General features: G+C 39.3%; 6 protein-coding genes across 19 annotated transcripts; 2 read left to right on the top strand and 4 right to left on the bottom strand.

The window, feature by feature from the left end:
- The first annotated feature begins 143 nt into the window (after window positions 1-143).
- LOC125189003 lies at window positions 144-3,662 on the top strand. 3 transcript variants are annotated; one of them, XM_048086164.1, is made up of 2 exons: window positions 144-270; window positions 1,000-3,662. In XM_048086164.1, the coding sequence occupies exon 2, from the start codon at window positions 1,104-1,106 to the stop codon at window positions 3,348-3,350; it is 2,247 nt and encodes a 748-aa protein (XP_047942121.1). In that variant the 5' UTR covers window positions 144-270; window positions 1,000-1,103; the 3' UTR covers window positions 3,351-3,662. The 3 variants fall into 3 exon arrangements, with proteins under 3 accessions (XP_047942121.1, XP_047942122.1, XP_047942124.1); XM_048086165.1 differs by having other exon boundaries at window positions 995-3,662; XM_048086167.1 differs by having other exon boundaries at window positions 170-270; window positions 1,071-3,662.
- Window positions 3,663-4,445: 783 nt separating this feature from the next.
- On the top strand, window positions 4,446-6,276 carry LOC125186620 (transmembrane protein 256 homolog). Of its 2 annotated transcripts, none has more exons than XM_048083024.1 (5): window positions 4,446-4,606; window positions 4,681-4,751; window positions 4,836-4,916; window positions 4,989-5,032; window positions 6,035-6,276. In XM_048083024.1, exons 1-5 carry the CDS (start codon window positions 4,567-4,569, stop codon window positions 6,132-6,134), a joined length of 336 nt encoding a protein of 111 aa, XP_047938981.1. In that variant the 5' UTR covers window positions 4,446-4,566; the 3' UTR covers window positions 6,135-6,276. The 2 variants fall into 2 exon arrangements, with proteins under 2 accessions (XP_047938981.1, XP_047938982.1); XM_048083025.1 differs by having other exon boundaries at window positions 4,448-4,606; window positions 4,687-4,751.
- Window positions 6,277-6,318: 42 nt separating this feature from the next.
- LOC125186622 (glucan endo-1,3-beta-glucosidase 1-like) lies at window positions 6,319-7,196 on the bottom strand. The gene is made up of 3 exons (XM_048083026.1): window positions 7,124-7,196; window positions 6,685-6,939; window positions 6,319-6,605 (listed from the first exon to the last, which is right to left on the bottom strand). Exons 1-3 carry the CDS (start codon window positions 7,194-7,196, stop codon window positions 6,571-6,573), a joined length of 363 nt encoding a protein of 120 aa, XP_047938983.1. The 3' UTR covers window positions 6,319-6,570.
- A 2,032-nt stretch (window positions 7,197-9,228) lies between these two features.
- LOC125188060 lies at window positions 9,229-9,561 on the bottom strand. The gene has a single exon (XM_048084800.1). The coding sequence runs from the start codon at window positions 9,559-9,561 to the stop codon at window positions 9,229-9,231; it is 333 nt and encodes a 110-aa protein (XP_047940757.1).
- A 579-nt stretch (window positions 9,562-10,140) lies between these two features.
- Window positions 10,141-14,587, bottom strand: LOC125190215 (pentatricopeptide repeat-containing protein At5g65560-like). 11 transcript variants are annotated; one of them, XM_048087446.1, is made up of 4 exons: window positions 11,872-14,587; window positions 11,552-11,597; window positions 11,271-11,407; window positions 10,141-10,749 (listed from the first exon to the last, which is right to left on the bottom strand). In XM_048087446.1, the coding sequence occupies exons 1-3, from the start codon at window positions 14,426-14,428 to the stop codon at window positions 11,284-11,286; spliced, it is 2,727 nt and encodes a 908-aa protein (XP_047943403.1). In that variant the 5' UTR covers window positions 14,429-14,587; the 3' UTR covers window positions 10,141-10,749; window positions 11,271-11,283. The 11 variants fall into 11 exon arrangements, 3 of the variants coding, with proteins under 3 accessions (XP_047943403.1, XP_047943404.1, XP_047943405.1); XM_048087447.1 differs by having other exon boundaries at window positions 10,141-10,633; XM_048087448.1 differs by lacking the exon at window positions 10,141-10,749 and having other exon boundaries at window positions 11,547-11,597.
- A 1,062-nt stretch (window positions 14,588-15,649) lies between these two features.
- LOC125189174 (chlorophyll a-b binding protein 37, chloroplastic) lies at window positions 15,650-16,666 on the bottom strand. Its single transcript, XM_048086428.1, has 2 exons — window positions 16,463-16,666; window positions 15,650-16,377 (listed from the first exon to the last, which is right to left on the bottom strand). The coding sequence occupies exons 1-2, from the start codon at window positions 16,606-16,608 to the stop codon at window positions 15,726-15,728; spliced, it is 798 nt and encodes a 265-aa protein (XP_047942385.1). The 5' UTR covers window positions 16,609-16,666; the 3' UTR covers window positions 15,650-15,725.
- Between the last annotated feature and the right edge of the window lie 224 nt (window positions 16,667-16,890).

The raw sequence follows: 16,890 nt of genomic DNA, 5'->3' as shown, positions 1-16,890 counted from the left end.
ATAATTATGAAAAATTAACATATTGAATAATGATAATAGTACTATTATATAGTTTTGGTTCCATTTTTATTTTATTCAGTTTTATATTTAATGTATTTATTTATATATACACATTAGCATAATTTTTTTAACTGCTGCGTATAGTTGTAGTTCTACTACTAGTTTAAATAATCTCGCCACAGTATAATTATTTTTTATTTTTATTTTTATTTTTGGTGCTCCGATTTCTGGAGGAATCTCTGCCGTCGGCCGCCGGAATATTCTGCTGAGGTATTTACTTCTCGCCGCCAGCTCCGAGTTTAATCTTAACTGAGCTGGCCTTTTTGGTTTAATTGTATTTCTTTTTTGGTAATTCTGTTGGTGGTGATTTTGAAATGATGCGGTGGATTTCTGTTTGTTCGAATTAAACCTATTTTTGGTGTAGATCTGAAGCTAGTTTTGTAGGATCAGGAGATTCTGTAGTTAATTTTGTTCTGGATTTTTTGAATCTCGCTTAGATTTTGAGATTTTCTCCTTTTGTTAAGTTCGTTGTTTGGGTCGAAAATTGTGGATTTTAGTGAATTTTCGCTGATTTCAAGCTTATATCTTCTGTAATAAAAACATTGTGCTGAATTTTCGGAGGATTTGTTTAATTATGGCGTTGGGTTGAATTCAGCTTGATATTGTTTGACTGGGCTGAATTTGGTGAAAACGTAGTTGAATTGAAGCTTGCGTTTCGTCAGTTGTTTGTTTTTGTTAGTTCGAACAGTTCACTGCGATTTTTTGCATGTTATTTTTTTGGTTGTGTTTGTTGCGTGAAGTGGATGATTTGAATTTACGATTGATTTAGTCTGATTGGTGCTGAGTGACAACGATTGATAGCTTGAGCAGTGGATGATTTTTCTTCGTCTTTTACATTGGTTGTTGAAGCCAGGATTTTATCATGTTTTGTCAGCTTAATATTACGTGTACAGCTGAAATTTAGTGATTCTTGATCTGTTTTCATTTTATGCAGCGCAGTCATTTTTTCTGTAAGGCCATCGGATCTGTCACCTGGCATATGCTGCTTGTAATTTGTTGTTTTTGTTAAGGATCTGGGCTTGCGTATTGTAGTCGAACTTGAGATGGGATCCAACACGGAGGAAGCCATTAGAGCTAAAACATTGGCTGAGAAGCAATTTTTGGAGAAAAATTTTGCCGGAGCGCAGAAGTATGCTGCGAGAGCTCAGACACTATGTAAGGAACTGGATGGTATATCTCAGATGGTGGCCACATTTGGAGTTTACAAGGCGTCTGAGGCGACGGCTAATGGAGAACTTGACTTCTATTCAATTCTTGGAGTGGACCCATCTGTGGAGAAGTCCAAATTGAAGAAGCAGTATAAGAAAATGGCAGTTACACTACACCCTGATAAGAACAAAACTGTTGGCGCTGACGGGGCATTCCGACTAGTTTCTGAAGCATGGACACTGTTATCTGATAGTGCTCAAAGAAGTGCTTATGATCAACGGAGAAGTTTATTTGCTGGGTACAGTGATCCTTCCAAGTTTTCTGCTCATGGAAGACTCGATACATTTTGGACTGTCTGTACCTCCTGTCGTGTCCAGTATGAGTATCTGAGGAAATATGTTAACAAACGACTTTCTTGCAAGAACTGTCGCGGTGTCTTTGTTGCCGTTGAAACTGGGTTGGCCCCTCCAAATGATACTTTCCAATATAACTATTCTTATGCGCCTGAGAATGGTTATGGTCATGGAAACCATGGCCGTGGGGTTGCATATATACCCCCAACAACTGCTTATGGTGCACCGAGTGTGGTGTCGGGTCATCATACGGGATATAGATCAGAGTATGCTTCTAATATATCCTTTCAGGGTAGCGCATCTGGAAATTCTGTCGGACTCTCAGACCCTAGTGGACTATCTTCATCTTCATTTGTCTTTTACCAAGCCAATGGGGAGGCAAACCCGACAAAAGCTAATGGCAAGCATCAGTCGGTGAAGGCTACGGGTCATATGGTCTCTAATGGGCGTACTGGTCAGTATGAAGGATCGAAACCCAAACGGGGGAGACCAGCCAAGAAGAGAAAAGTGGAATTAGGAATCTCGTATCCAAATGGGCATGACAAAGGTTGTGCAAATGTTGCTGTAGAACCTAATTCAGCCACCGCAAATGGAATATTAAAGCCTGCTGCTAAGCTTCCCTTTGCAGCTGAAACTTTGACAAGGCGGAGTTCTGCTGCTCCTGCGGTTGATGGGAGGCAGTTGTTAATTGATAAGGCAAGAACAGAAATTCGTAAGAAGCTTGAAGAAATGAAGTTGGCTGATGAAGCAGCTGCTGTTGAGGCTGAGAAAAGAAAGGCGCTTGCTGAAGCTGATAGATTACGTGCAGCTGCTGCTAATAAACAATTGGAACTTAAGAGAACTGTATCTATAACAGTTCCAGATTCGGACTTCCATGACTTTGACCAGGACAGGTCTGAAGGATGCTTTAAGCCTAAGCAGATATGGGCCCTCTATGATGAAGAAGACGGTATGCCTCGCTTATATTGTATAATTCGCGACATCATCTCCCTGGATCCATTCAAGATTTACATAAGCTACTTAAGCTCAAAATCTGACACTGAATTCGGGAGTGTGAATTGGTTAGATTCTGGGTTTACCAAATCTTGTGGGAGTTTTAGAGTGTTTCACTCCGAAACAGTGGAGCATGTCAACATATTCTCTCATCTCCTTGCTAGGGAGAAGGCTGGTAGGGGAGGTTGTGTAAGAATATATCCAAGAAGTGGAGACATTTGGGCTGTATACAGGAACTGGTCACCGGATTGGAACAGAACAACTCCGGCTGAGGTAAGACACCAGTACGAAATGGTTGAGGTTCTTGATGATTATTCCGAAGATAACGGTGTATGTGTAGCGCCTGTGATTAAGCTGGATGGATACAAGACGGTGTACCGTAGGGACACAGACAAGAATGGCACCCGATGGATTCCAAGAAGAGAGATGCTACGGTTTTCACACCAGGTACCGTCTTGCTCCCTCAAAGTTGAAGGCGCTAACTTGCCTGAGGGCTGCTGGGATCTCGACCCTGCTGCAACCCCAGAAGCACTCCTTCATGGAGAAACTGGACTTCAAAATAAGACAAGTCCAGGCCAGACAGCAATCATTTCTGAGATCCGAGAAGAAGAACAATATTCATCTGAAGGAAAAGTGAGTGAGAGTAAAATCTTTGCTTCAACTCCAGACAACTACGGCACACAGGTTGCAGGCATGGAGCCCAAAAGTATCACAAGCGAGGTCCCTCAAGTGGAATGCAGAAACGAAAAAGCTCCAGCCGGACTGCCGTGTGTTGGAACAGGTGCAAGGAGTTAACAAGAGTTGAGGTAATCTTGAAAAAACTCCATTTTACATATATCAAGTGCATCCTCACAGCTGAACTACAGGCTTGACAGACATGAAAGTGCAAAAGAAAGTAGAAATTGAACCTGCTCTGTCCGTTGCAGGGAGAGACACAAATGTATAGATTTAAACACAGCCTAGATTGATCCCTACTTTCCTCAAAAAGGTTAGATAGTTGGAGGATTAGAAGCAATCCTTTGCCTTCATATCCATTCAGTAATTTGTAACCTTGATTTTAGAACTGTTTGACTCCTGCTTCTATAGAAATGCTTTATATTTTGACTCTGTTTATGTATCGCTTGCTTTTTCGCTATCTCTGCGAAATTGAAATCTTGAGAAGTTTTTGGAGTTTTGTGATTTTTGTTCTTGGATTTTTTTGATCAATATTTTCCAATCTTGAAAGATTTGATGATTAACTGTTTGTTTAAAGGCTAGTCCTGCAGTTTTCAGCAACTGTGCTGCCCTTTTCTATTGTGTTATTTTATCCATTGTAAATAGTACCAATGCATAATCGAGCAAGTATGCTATTGCCTATCTGAATTGTTGTACTATTGACTAGGAAATTTTCTCATTACAAACTAAAATCAAGAAAAAAATTGAGATTTTGTTATTGAACTATCGAAGGATTGAGGGATCTCGATCCTCTCCGAGACCTATTGAGATTATCACATTTAAAATTTTCAACAAAGTATTGCAACGAAAAATTTGAAGGAAAATAGAAAGCATCATTCAGATCTTGGTATCACATTGATAATTGATTGAAATGAAAAATTGAAGACAAAAACCAAGCATTAATCTTTGCTACCAACGTGAAGAAACTGTAGGGTGTTTAATGAAAATAATGAGAGTCAATGTCTTCCTCCGTCTCACTCACACTTTCCTTTTTAGTTTGTCGTACAAAAGAGGTCACATTTCTATATTTGGAAAAGCTCTATCTCATGTGAATATAAAAATTATATATTCTCTCACCTTCTGAATATAAAAATTATATATTCTCTCACCTTCTAAAATCTCGTATTGTGCTAAAGTGTGACTCGCTAAATACTCCAGAGTTAATAGAGGACAGAGGATGTGGAAAACTCTAGAGAAGTTTCTTTTCCCTTTTTCTATTGTTTTGAGCTAAATACTGGAGCTGGACAAAGAACTGAAAAAAAGAAATAAACGAAAAAGAAAAAATCGAAAATCAGAAATGGATCCTCGTCTCTGGCACAAAGTTGCAGCTATCTCAGGTAAACATCAATCTCTCTCTCCCTCTCTCTCTCCGAATTTTTTGTTTGATTGCTATTTCTGCATCTGGAACCAGGTGTAGCTGCTCTAGGGCTCGGAACCTATGGCGCTCATGGTTTCAAGCCAAAGAACCCTTCCTACAACGATGTAACTATGCTCTATTTTTCGAGTTTTTCTCAGTTATTTTTTGCAATGACGTGATTCATCTGTGCGATTGATTGCGTATTGAAGGTGTGGCGTACAGCAAATTTGTACCATTTGGTTCACACAGCTGCTTTGCTCGCCGCTCCTATTACTTCACACCCTAATATTGTGAGTGCCCACTTCTCGTGTTTGTGATTTTGCATTCAAGTCTTTTTTATGTGGATTTATTGTTTTTGATAGTTTGGAGGCCTTTTGACTACTGGAATCGTGGCATTTTCGGGGACGTAAGTTTTCTGTTTCTTGTCATTTTCTTTCGGTAGAAGCTCAATTTACTATTCATGGATTTGATGAAACGATGAAAGAAATGGTTGATCCATTTTAGATTTTTCAGTTCATATAAGTTTAGATGAGTGTATATTGGGAGTTTTGCTCACATTGTAAAATCTATGTACAATATCTTATACTACAATTGAAGTAGGCCAAGAAACAGAGTTCCAGCTCGTTGGTATATCAGTGTGTGGAACTCGCTGAGCATGATCTGGTTGAGAATGTTTGATCTTGCAGAATTGCATGTAGGCAAGAAATTCGAAACTTGTGTTGGTGGTTGATATCTAAATGGCTAAAGACTGAACATTTGGGGATTGGTTCGTAGGTTATTGCATGAATTGCTCTGGTGTTTTATGATGAGTCGTCCTTATTGTTTGTCACTGTTCAAATCATTCATTAACAACTCAAGAGTTGAGACGGACGAATGGTGTGATTCTATGTGATCCCTGCCACAGATTATTTCCTACAAAGTTGTGATTTTTTTTTCTAAATTTCCTTGGAGGTATCTGTTTTACATGGAAAAGCATAACTGCCTGTTGTTTTTGAAGCATCCTCACAACCTAATAGTTTGCTATTCAGGATGTAACTAAATCACAACATCAATATTCATATATCAAGCATATAATGACAAAGTATAAGGTGCCCCGATTTTAAGTATGTTGTATGTTACTTAGAACTTTAATGTGCTGACATATCCCTCACCATGATCAACTCCTGATATATTCCAGTAGACTGCCTTTCTGAAGATTTCACTCATTATACTACTACTAGTTCATATTTGGCATTTGTTTCAAAATGATAACTGTAGACAAATCCTGAGATGGGATTCTATACAAAGGCAATGGTCGATTTTCCAGGTGCTATCCTGAGAAATCCTGAGATGGGCTGACTTAACATTTCTTGTGGTTTCGTTAGATTTTCTGTATGATATCTATGACTAACAATGGTCGATTTTCCAGGTGCTATGCGGTTGCATACCTAGAAGATAGAACGTATTCTCGGTTGGCCCCCTTTGGAGGATTTGCCTTCATCGGTGCATGGGCAAGCTTGATGTTCTGAGCAGTTTCATCTCTCAAAATAACATGTTGTAATTGCTATTGGCACTATTGCTATTGAGAAATCTGTCTCTTAGCTATATATTGTACTTTGTATACTGCTTTTTTAGCTATGAAGAAATATAATAAAGTTATTGATTTCTCTAGTTAGCCATTCCTTTTACCTTTTCAGTATGTATTTCAGTGAATAATCCGTGTAAAGAGATTTTTCTGTCATAAAATTACATGAAGTGTGAATTCATTCATTTTTTGGCAGTAGTAAGATTTGCAGTATTTGTTTGGAAAAGCAAGAAAATGGCAAGGAATAGCCTTGCCAGACAAGTAGTACAATTGAAGATGCTAGCAATGAAATTATACGATGACAAGAAACCCCTGCGTTTTGTCAACTGAACTGTGTTTCCTCGTCCAAATCGACCATTTCTTGATTGATAACCTCAAGCTCAGGGTGTGAGCTCATAGTTGCAAGAGTTATAACCTGCAGGAACAAGGCAGCCATAGTTAATAGAATGTGTGTGTGTGTGTGAGAGAGAGAGATAGAGAGAGAGAGGACTGACTGGGGTCAAGAGCAGTGGTATAGGCAGCGCCTCTGAAGTAACAAGAGCCACCTCTGCGCTTGAACTTTTGATAGTAATTGTTGAAGGCATAAGAAGCATGGGCCCTAACAGTATTGGGCTGAAAGCAGGCCTGGCCTACTTGAATCTTGCTGCAGTTGGCGTTTCCAATACCACAGGCCCAATCCAAAGCCGCTTGCAATTCACTCTCCGAGCTTTGCTCGTCTGCGACACACCACTCTCCCACCACCACTCCATCTGAACAAAATAAATGGAGTATTAAAAGTCATTTTATAAAATGAATTCATGTAAAAGTATAGACTGTAGAGTTGAGATATGGAGTTTTAGTGGAGATGAAGAAGCAAATTAAGTGTTTTGACAGATATAAACAGAGACCAACATTGGAATTTTATTAGGGGGTGATAGAAATCCATGATGTTACCTGATAGTATTTGTAAATAGTTGGTGATAAGAAAGAGAGCAAGGAGAGAGCATATCTTGTTGAGTGGTGACATGTTATCTGAATGTAGGGAGAAGAGTAAGAGAGTAGTGATATATAAGGTTGGAGTATTGGAGTGTAGTGTACACGTGGGCATTGGTCGAAAAAGGCTGCAAAAAAACTTAAAACAAAAAGGCTCGGACTACAAAAACAGATCGCACTTGTTTTGAGCAAAAAAAGAGAATCAGATTCTAGTGTGTTATGCATGGCAAAAAAGAGAATCACATGCATGCTTTATGAATCATGTTATGGGGTTAATTAATCCAAAATACTAAGTATATGGTTTAAATACTCCAATCAATAGTCTCCTTTAGGAGTTTGAGATGTTTCTAGGCCCAATCATTTTTAGTGTTAGCCCAACAAATCAAACCTGAGCTGGGCCCATTTTTATGTCATCTTGGGTTATTTGAAGCATGAGTCCAATTAACCTTTATCATCAAATTCAAAGCGTTTAAGTTGTTTGAAAAAATGTAAGATTATCATGCATATATGGAGGCTAGAAGGAAGATAAATGGAGCTCAAAATGTTGCATGGTATGTGGAATCAGAGCTGCTCAGCTCTTTAAGTTGTGATGAATCATTCACTGTCTCATTTATATGCATTCATTCATCTACTCGTATTAGTTTTGTATGTTTGTTTTAGAGTTAATCAAATTGAGCTTAATCCCATCTTTACATGATCATATATATATGTAGAAATAATAAATTGTAGGTTTGGGAGCAGGTGAATATGCAGATAAGCTATCTGCAGGAAGCATTGCTGTAATTCTTCATCTTTTAAACATCTAGCTAGTCCTTGTGTTCCCATCCAAAAGCTCTCAAGATTTCTACGAGAGAGTATGTTTGTGATGCCTTCACGTTTCCACGGTCGGTTATACAGTAGTGCATGATGGTTGTTAAAACTAAGCGTTTCATTTTGTGCAGGCCACGGCTCTTATATATCTACTCCAAAAGCTTTATTTTGCAAACATCATCCAAAGAATACCATGTATTGCTACTTCTTCGTACGTACTACTTTCCTTTTCGATTTGTCATTTTTGGTTTTGAGATTGCAGAAAATATTAGAGAAGCAACTCACAAATATATGTAAAACATGTTCCATTCTTTGGCAGGAGTAAGAAACGTAAGCACAGATCAAAGGAGGCTTTGAATGACATGTAAGGATGTCAAGGCTTCGAATGACATGTAAGTTTGTTGGCTTGTAACTCATGCTTTGTCTTATCGACAACAACAGGGATGTAGTTTCAGCAAGATGCTAGAGTGAAGCTTAGAGCCGCATTGCATGAAGAGAATCTGAGAATGATTCTGTGAAACTCATAGTTGATACATACTAGTATAATTTTGTATTTGTTCAATTTCCTTGTCACCAAATTTGCATTTGAGATGCATGAGCATGTTATTTTTAGGTTTAAAATATAGGTATTTGCTTACATGTGAAAAATGGTGCATTTATTCCATCAATTTGAATTACTAGGAGTATATGAAAACAATGTATTTATATGATGATAAATCGTCGCCATTTTTCATTTGTATTGCTAGAAAACGTCCAAAAGCATTGTACCATGAGCAAGCAAATGAGGTTATGCAGGTAATTCAAAACCACCACCTACTCTCCTACTCCTACTATTTTGTCATCTCTCTACTGTCATATCAACTGCATCAAACAAAACTTTTTTTTTTTACCTTAATTTCTCATAATTTCTTTTTATTACATTGTCTTTACAACCATGAAAAGAAAATGAACTATTGTTTCTAGCAAAAGGGACTGACTTAACCGATTCTAGCACATACCGATCTAGTTTTACGGATTTTGGACAACCTCTCTCAACATGTTTTTTCGCCCGTTGCTTGATCTTAGCTTGACAAGGTGTATGTTTTAGCTGTGTTTCATGCATCCTATGTACCTCAGAAACTAGCTTCTCTTTATTGTATCAACTTTTCTTACATAGAGAAAAGAAGGGATCAAGAAGATAGACAAGTATAAAAGGAAACAGGAAAAGAATGTGATCTCACATTAAGCATAAATATGCGTATACATATCATGGATTTCTAGAGACGAAGAGAGGTATCAACATCAGAAATTTCAAAGAAACTGTGAGGCCCTCTAACAGTTTGTTGGCGTCGGAAATGTGGCGTGTGATGACTAAGGGAGGAAGAGTTGAGCCCAAGTGCTAGAGGGTCTTGACAAGCAGCGTTGTTTGAAGACAACGTTGAAAATCTCGTGACTGAAAGGTCATGGCGAAGATTGGTTTCTGGAGGCATTAGTCTGAGATTCTGTGTCTCTTCTCTCATCTCCTTCAATCTCTGCAGCTGCTTAAACCTTTCTTGAAGTAGCACTATTGATGAACCAACTATTGCTGGATCCTTGTGTTGCCTCCCCATTCTCTCTCTCTCTCTCTCTTGCATGGTGTGTGCTTGTGTATGATAGTGTATATATAATAAGAGAGGGGTTTTATTGTTTTTGCCACTGGTTTTGGAGGTTATACCAATCAGCCTCTTGATTGATTCCAATGTGACGAAATGAAGGGGGGAATCGGGCGACTGCGCAGTAAAGTCCAAGAAGGAAATGCTTGAGAGAGTAGTGAAATAATCTAGAGAGAGGGAGAGAAGTTGGTGGAGGGAAAAGGAGTTGAAGGTATGGCTAAATGTTGAGGGGAAGAGGCCAAATGGGAATGTATATAGTAGTTGGAGGGATATGTTTATTGGAATATGAGGTTGTGTGTCGGCTTGTTTTGAGCATTCTAATTACGCCATCATTGATGGTTCCATTCTTGTTGTTATCCTGAGTCATCAATGATGATTTTGATTAATTTAATAGGTTAGTAGAATAATTTGTATAATAACTTTGGAACATATCACAATTTGCAATTCGATTCTTTATCTTGAATTTTAGCCCCCTTTGCTTAGTTGATCCATTGAAACAAAATGTTGTGTACAAACATATTGAATGTAACAGAGAAATCGAACAAAGAAACAAGACATGGCAAACATTTTCTGCCATGCTATCTTGGCCTTGATGAGAATATCAGAAAGTAAAACTCAGAGAGATACAGAGATCAGCCAATTATTTGCAAGTTGCCAAATGTGCCTAACAAGAATGTAGAAGCAATGTGAATTTCAAAATTCCCACTTGCTTCACAAAAGAATCATTCAAATTTACATGCTAAGACTAATGTGAGCTCTAGAGAATACAAGGGGAGTAAAAGTTAACCAAACATGAGTCCCAAAGAATTGTATAGCGAAAATCCAATGAGTTAGGGAAGCATTGAAGTTTTTCCTATTATGAGTTGATTCAACTGGTCGCAATTTGCAGTCATGAATATGTAGACATGGCTCTAAAACTATACATACTTTACATCCAAGCTGTATGCAAGAGCCTGGATGAGAAACGCCTGGTTCGACATCCATCAGCACCACGTCGTATGCATAGACAGTTAACAAGTGATGACGATAGCTGCCAAATGTTACAGGCTTTGAGTAATTCTGAAATACCAAAATTTTGCCATCTCCTCTATTGAGCCCAAGAAGTCCACAAGATAGATTCAGGATTCAGTACGCACGCGAACACCCCTAGTTTTGAAAAAACAAGTTATAAGTTATTGTCCTGAAATAGCATTAAACCCAATTTCATTTGTCACCCAACCAACCAAACTTTCAATCTTTGCATATATGTGACAGTTAATTGGTATATCTAAACAAGTTAAATTTGTTTTATTTACTGTGTGCATATTAATCATCAAATCAGTATTCAGTAAATACACGTGCACACAAGCATCAATGGGGTACATTAGATTGCATCCAAGTGGTGGAGTATATGATCTGAGGCAAATCTCATGCATCCAATGATATTGCACCCAATTATTAAGTGACACGTTTATGACATTAGATAGTTGGCATTTTCTTTAGCCTTGCCTAATATAATGTTACCTTTTGCTCAAATAGTAGAGTTCGACAATTTAAAGCACTTCTAAGAGGCAAAGCAGCAAATGTGCTATTACTTCGTTTTTATAATGGCTACTTATAAATGTTTTATCATTACCACAAAATTTAGTTAAACATTCAAATACAAAAGCAAATGTAAGGACAATTACCTGAAATTATTGGTTAACCGAGCAACCAGGTCATATCTCTCTTTTTTAGAAAGAAAAATTGATCAGTGAGATCCCAAGAATCGGGCAACTCCATAGTATCCTGTGAGCAATGTATGGCATATATGACATTTGGAGCCCTAAAGAAGCCAAAAACAAACAGATATTAAAACAACAAGATTACTGCAATGAAATTATGAAACTTGTGTTGCTGAAGCTGCTATACTAGAACACGGAAAAGGAGCTGACAGAAATATTTTAATAGAATAACATAATTACCTCACCACTTATTTGATTGTAATTTGCAGCTTAATATCCTTCCACGAGATGCTGCAGAAAACCCACCCTTGTTGAGAAAAGATAAGGGCTATCAAATAAGAATGTATTTCCCATGAAAAAAATGTTATAACTATATCAACCATGAAATATTATCCTGGGTTTTGGTCTCCTAGGACTTGCAATCCATCAGAAAGTTGGTTCTCTGAGATAGATTTGTCGGTATTAGACATCTCCCTCGCTAGCATTTGATGTGTCTGGTTGCTAATAAGGACATTCTTTGAGTTCATTGCATGAAGAAAATTCAAGCATAATTGTGATTCCCCACCCTTTAGTAGGCGGTCAATCAAGACGGTCCAAACAATCTCATCACCATTCCATTGTTTCTCAAGCATGCCGTTGAACACCGTTTCAGCCTCTTTTGTCCTTTGTCTTGAACAGAGAGCTGATATAAGATCTGCATAAACTGATAAAGGGAGGTTGGAACCCCTACGGTTAAGCAGATGAAGTGTCTCCAGAGCAGCGTCTACTCTCAAATTCTTGCAATAAGCTTTGAGGAGAGAGCAATATATAGCCTCATTAGGAGCCTGCTCTTTCTCCTTCATAAATTTCACCAGCTGATCTGCCTCGTGGCTTCTGCCACCATGACAGAGACCATCAATTAAGATGGAAAATGTATCAATAGAAGGTTCACAGCCAATCTCGGACATCCTAGCTAGTAGACTGCAGAAGGTATCAACTGTAGCTTCTCTTTCACCGAAAATATGACCAGGAACAGTTTCATGTTGCGCTGTGATTTTTTCAGCAACTGTCTGGCTCTCCCTCTGTATCCCTTTGAGCAACACACTGTAGGTCCTGTAATTTGGGGTGCAACCTGCATTTATCATCCGATGAAGCAGAGAAAATGCATGATCTAGTCTACCTACAGATACAAAGCCATCGATCAACGAGGTATATGTGACCACATCTGGATATATTTTTTTTGTCATCATCTCTTCAAGCAAGATCTCTGCCTCATCCACGCGGCCTTCCCGGCAAAGACCATCGATCAATGCACTGTAGGTATACAAGTTTGGCAAGCAATTCTTTCTCTCCATTTCACGGAGAACCTTGAATGCCATATCTAACCCCCCATCCTTGCAAAGACCATCAATTAGAGTTGTATATGTAATCACATTGGGAAGCAAACCATCTTCTGCCATGTCATTGCATAGTTTCTCTGCTTCAGACAGCCTATAAAGCTTAGATAGACCATTAAGAACAGCATTATAGGTCTGTATATTAGGATGGCAACCAACCTCCTTCATCCTCTTGAGCAAAACTAATGCATCTTCAACTTTCCCTTTCTTGCAGAGACCATTAATTAGAGTCGCATAGTTCACCAAATTTGGGCTCAGACCTTCCAGCATCATTTCCTCAAATAATGCAGAAGCAGCATCAAGCCGATCTCCTTTGCAAAACCCATTAATGAGTTCCGCATATGTATACTGGTCAGGTTTACATCCATTTTCCTTCATCACCTCCATCAACCTACTGGCATTATCTAGATAACCGCATCCAATGTATCCTTTGATTAGCGTGTTATATGTGATCGTATTGGGAGGGGGACCCAGCAGCATTTCACGAAATAGAGTCATTCCCCGTTCAACATTTTTTATCACACAGAAACCATTGATCATAGCATTATATGTTTCTGTTTTGTCCAAATGACCGTGACGTTCCATCCACTGAAAGATTTTAAAAGCAGCATCTACATTTCCTCTCTCACACAGTTCATGTATCAGAGCATTATAAGTGACTGTGGTAGGAACCAATCCATCTCTCACCATCTTGTGGTACAGCCCTTTTGCTACCTCAAGTTGGTTAGATTTTGCCAATCCACTGATAAGGGCCGTGTATGTCAGCACATTGGGTACAGTACCCCTCTCTCTCATGCTTGCAACAAGAGAAACCGCCTCATCTACACGCCCATCTTCAAGCAATGCTGTGATAGGAAGAGTGTAAGTGTAAACTGTAGGTCTGATGTGATTCTCAATCATCTCCTCAATCATACACAAAGCCTCATCAACCCTTCCATCATTACATAAGCCATTAATAAGAGTACTATACGTCACTGCATTGGGATTAATCCCTTTCTTTACCATCTGATCAAAAACAACAAACGCTTTATCCAGATTTCTGTTCCTACAGTGCCCTAGAATTAACGACGTATAAGTGAACACATCAGGAAACATTTCAAACTGATATAGCTGAGACAAGATAATCTTAGCCTCCTTCACCTTCCCCTTCTTACATAGAATATTGATCATGGTATTCAAAGTTAACAAACTGGGCTTGATCCCACTAGCCAAAATCTCCTTATACACATTTAGAGCTGCAACAAGCATATTAAATTTCCCCAATTGAATCAAAAGGGAATTAAAACTATATAGACTATAAGAAAGGCCTTTACTAGCAATACCATTCAAGAAATCAACAACCCTCCTAATTTCCCCCTCGTCTCGACAAGCTTTAATCATAAGAATCCTCACATGGTCAGCAGGCGCAAAATTCTGATCTTTAACAAGCCTATTCAACATGGACATATAACAGCACATATCATGACTGTAAAAATGCCACTTAGAAAGCCAATAAAAAAACTGCAAAACAGAATCGGTGCTGGAGTGGGTTTCAATGATTCGGGCGACGTGGAAAGGTCTGAGCTTGGGTGTGAGGGATTTCAGCTCGGAGCTACCGCGCCATGGGATACGCGGATTGGATAGTATTTCGCAGACTAGTTGGACTAGATTTGGCGAGGGCTGATTTTGGGAATCGGAGAAGCTGAGGAGACGGCGGGTGGATAGTAAAACCGGATAGGGGAAATGAGGCTTAAGGGGTTTTAACATCGCGAGAAAGAGGGCCGCGGGAGGTGGAGGTGGCGGCGGCGAGAGAGTTCATGAATCACTAATGCGGCGGAGGAGAGGATTGCCATAAAATACGGTGGCGCATTGATGGATGGAGGGACTGGCAAGAAGGGCAAACCGAAGCACAGAGACGGAGAGAGGGGTTTGTTCACAGTTGAGTTTAGGTATTTTATTTATTGTAAATCATTTTTGGTATATAAATTATGAAATTGTATTTCACTAAAATATTCCTAAAATTTGATGTAAATATCACTAAAATGATTTTTACACTTTCAACTTATTCTTTATCTAAAACATCCTGCAATACAATTTGTCTAGTGACATGCAACACGGCCATATTTGTAATACAAATACAAATCATTTTATTTTATATGTAGCATAAGCAGGGGCGGATGCAGCTCTTTAGTAGGTGGGGCATTTGCCCCTCCTGACCTCTTCCCCTCCTTTCTATATTTATTACAAATTTTCATGTATATATATAAAATTATATCAAATGCCCCTTCTCAAAAATGAAAATTTTATTAACTTTGCCCCTCCTGTAATAAATTCCTGGCTACGCCCCTGAGCATAAGGTTGCAAAGTAAGTATGTCACTAGAAAGTTATGTCTTTTTACTGTATTTGTTTTTAAGATGCACAATCAAGATTGAATTTAAAGAATCTAGATTAATATAGAGACATGAGTAATTCATTTTACATGCTTTCATTTGAAGCAGGTAAAAAATCTATTGATATTAGGCATAAGCAGTTGTTTCGATATACTTGATCGATCGTATGTGTGTAATTATAAACCATACAGTTGATAGTTGGATGCTCCCAGTTAATCCGAATGTTGGCAATCAGTTCTCGACTTTGGATAGGAGGAAGAGGAAGAGGACGAGGACGAGGAAGAAGACTTGTCTCAATCTAATTATCCAACCTAGCTTGTGGTTGCGTGTTCATGATGTACTAGGGTCACATATAGGATTCCATTTTACTGTCAATTTGGTTCAACTTTGAATATAGGGGAAATGCTCAATATTGGTTATAGGATGAGTATTTATAGGCTTTGGGTGGAGTATGATATTTAATTGTACTTAATTACTCTAAAACTCATTAGATGCTATAGTTATAATGTAAGTATTTTATAGGAATGCATTGTGTGTGGATTAAGTTCATATTGGCCTTTTATGCGCTACTGTTATTTTTTATACAAAGGCAAGAAATTTAAGAGCACAAAACATATTCACTCATTAGATTAAAGGTACAACACATGCTCCATAGTTTACAACACAAGTGTGCTCATTTGCCAGGGACAAAGTTAGTGGCAAAGGCCCAAGCATTGTTGGCAACTGGATCAGCCAAATGATCATAGAGGTTCTCAATTGGGCCTTTTCCGGTCACAATGGCTTGAACAAAGAATCCGAACATGGAAAACATGGCCAATCTTCCATTCTTGAGCTCCTTCACCTTTAGTTCAGCAAATGCCTCTGGGTCATCGGCTAGGCCCAATGGGTCGAAGGCCCCACCGGGGTAGACCTTGTCGAGGCCTTCTCCGAGTGGGCCTCCTCCGACTCTGTATCCCTCGATTAAGCCCATAAGGACGACCTGGCTGGCCCAGATAGCCAGGATGCTCTGTGCGTGGATCAAGTTAGGGTTGCCCAAGTAGTCAAGCCCGCCCTCGGAGAAGATTTGGGACCCGGCCTTGAACCAGACTGCCTCTCCGAACGTAACTCCATTCTTGGAGAGAAGTTCGGGGAAGACGCAGCCCAATGCGCCAAGCATGGCCCAGCGCGAGTGGATCACTTCTAGCTCCCGGTTCCTAGCAAAGGTCTCGGGATCGGCCGAGAGCCCTGCAGTGTCCCACCCGTAGTCACCGGGGAATTCCCCAGTGAGGTACGATGGGGTCTGCTCCGAGAATGGGCCCAAGTATTTGGGCCTGTCCGGTCCGTACCTGTATTATCAATCAAGACCAAAACGTTAGTGGTTAAATTCTTGTTACGACTACTACAACAACAAATTAACAATCAATAACATACCAGATACTTTGGGGGGCGCTCCTGACGGTACGCCTCATGGTGAAGCGGCCGCCGCCGACGTTGCCGACCTTGCGGGCAAGCTCATTCTGTGGCTTGAGGGCTGCCTGACCGGCAAAAGCAGATTGTTGGATTGCTGAAGTTGCCATTTTTGCCTCTGCTTTTCAACTTACTTGGTTGTTGTGAACTTGTGATGGAGAAGGTATTGTAGAGAGATGGTTATATGGAGAAATGAGATGATATTTTGGATCACAAAATCTACACATCAGCACGACCCAATTGGTCAGTTTTTGGGATCAAGATTTCCTGCCAGATTTTTCCCAAGTGAAGCCGAGGCCTTCATTTCGCCACCTGGCACTCAAGAATCCCAAATCTATCCAATTCAGCATCTGTCAAACACACACTAGACACACATATTTCACATCCTACAA

Source organism: Salvia hispanica, chromosome 5, assembly GCF_023119035.1.
Source record: "Salvia hispanica cultivar TCC Black 2014 chromosome 5, UniMelb_Shisp_WGS_1.0, whole genome shotgun sequence".
NCBI classification, from domain to species: Eukaryota; Viridiplantae; Streptophyta; class Magnoliopsida; order Lamiales; family Lamiaceae; genus Salvia; species Salvia hispanica.
The sequence above is the reverse complement of the archived record's forward strand: the minus strand, read 5'-3'. Positions and strand labels throughout refer to the sequence as shown.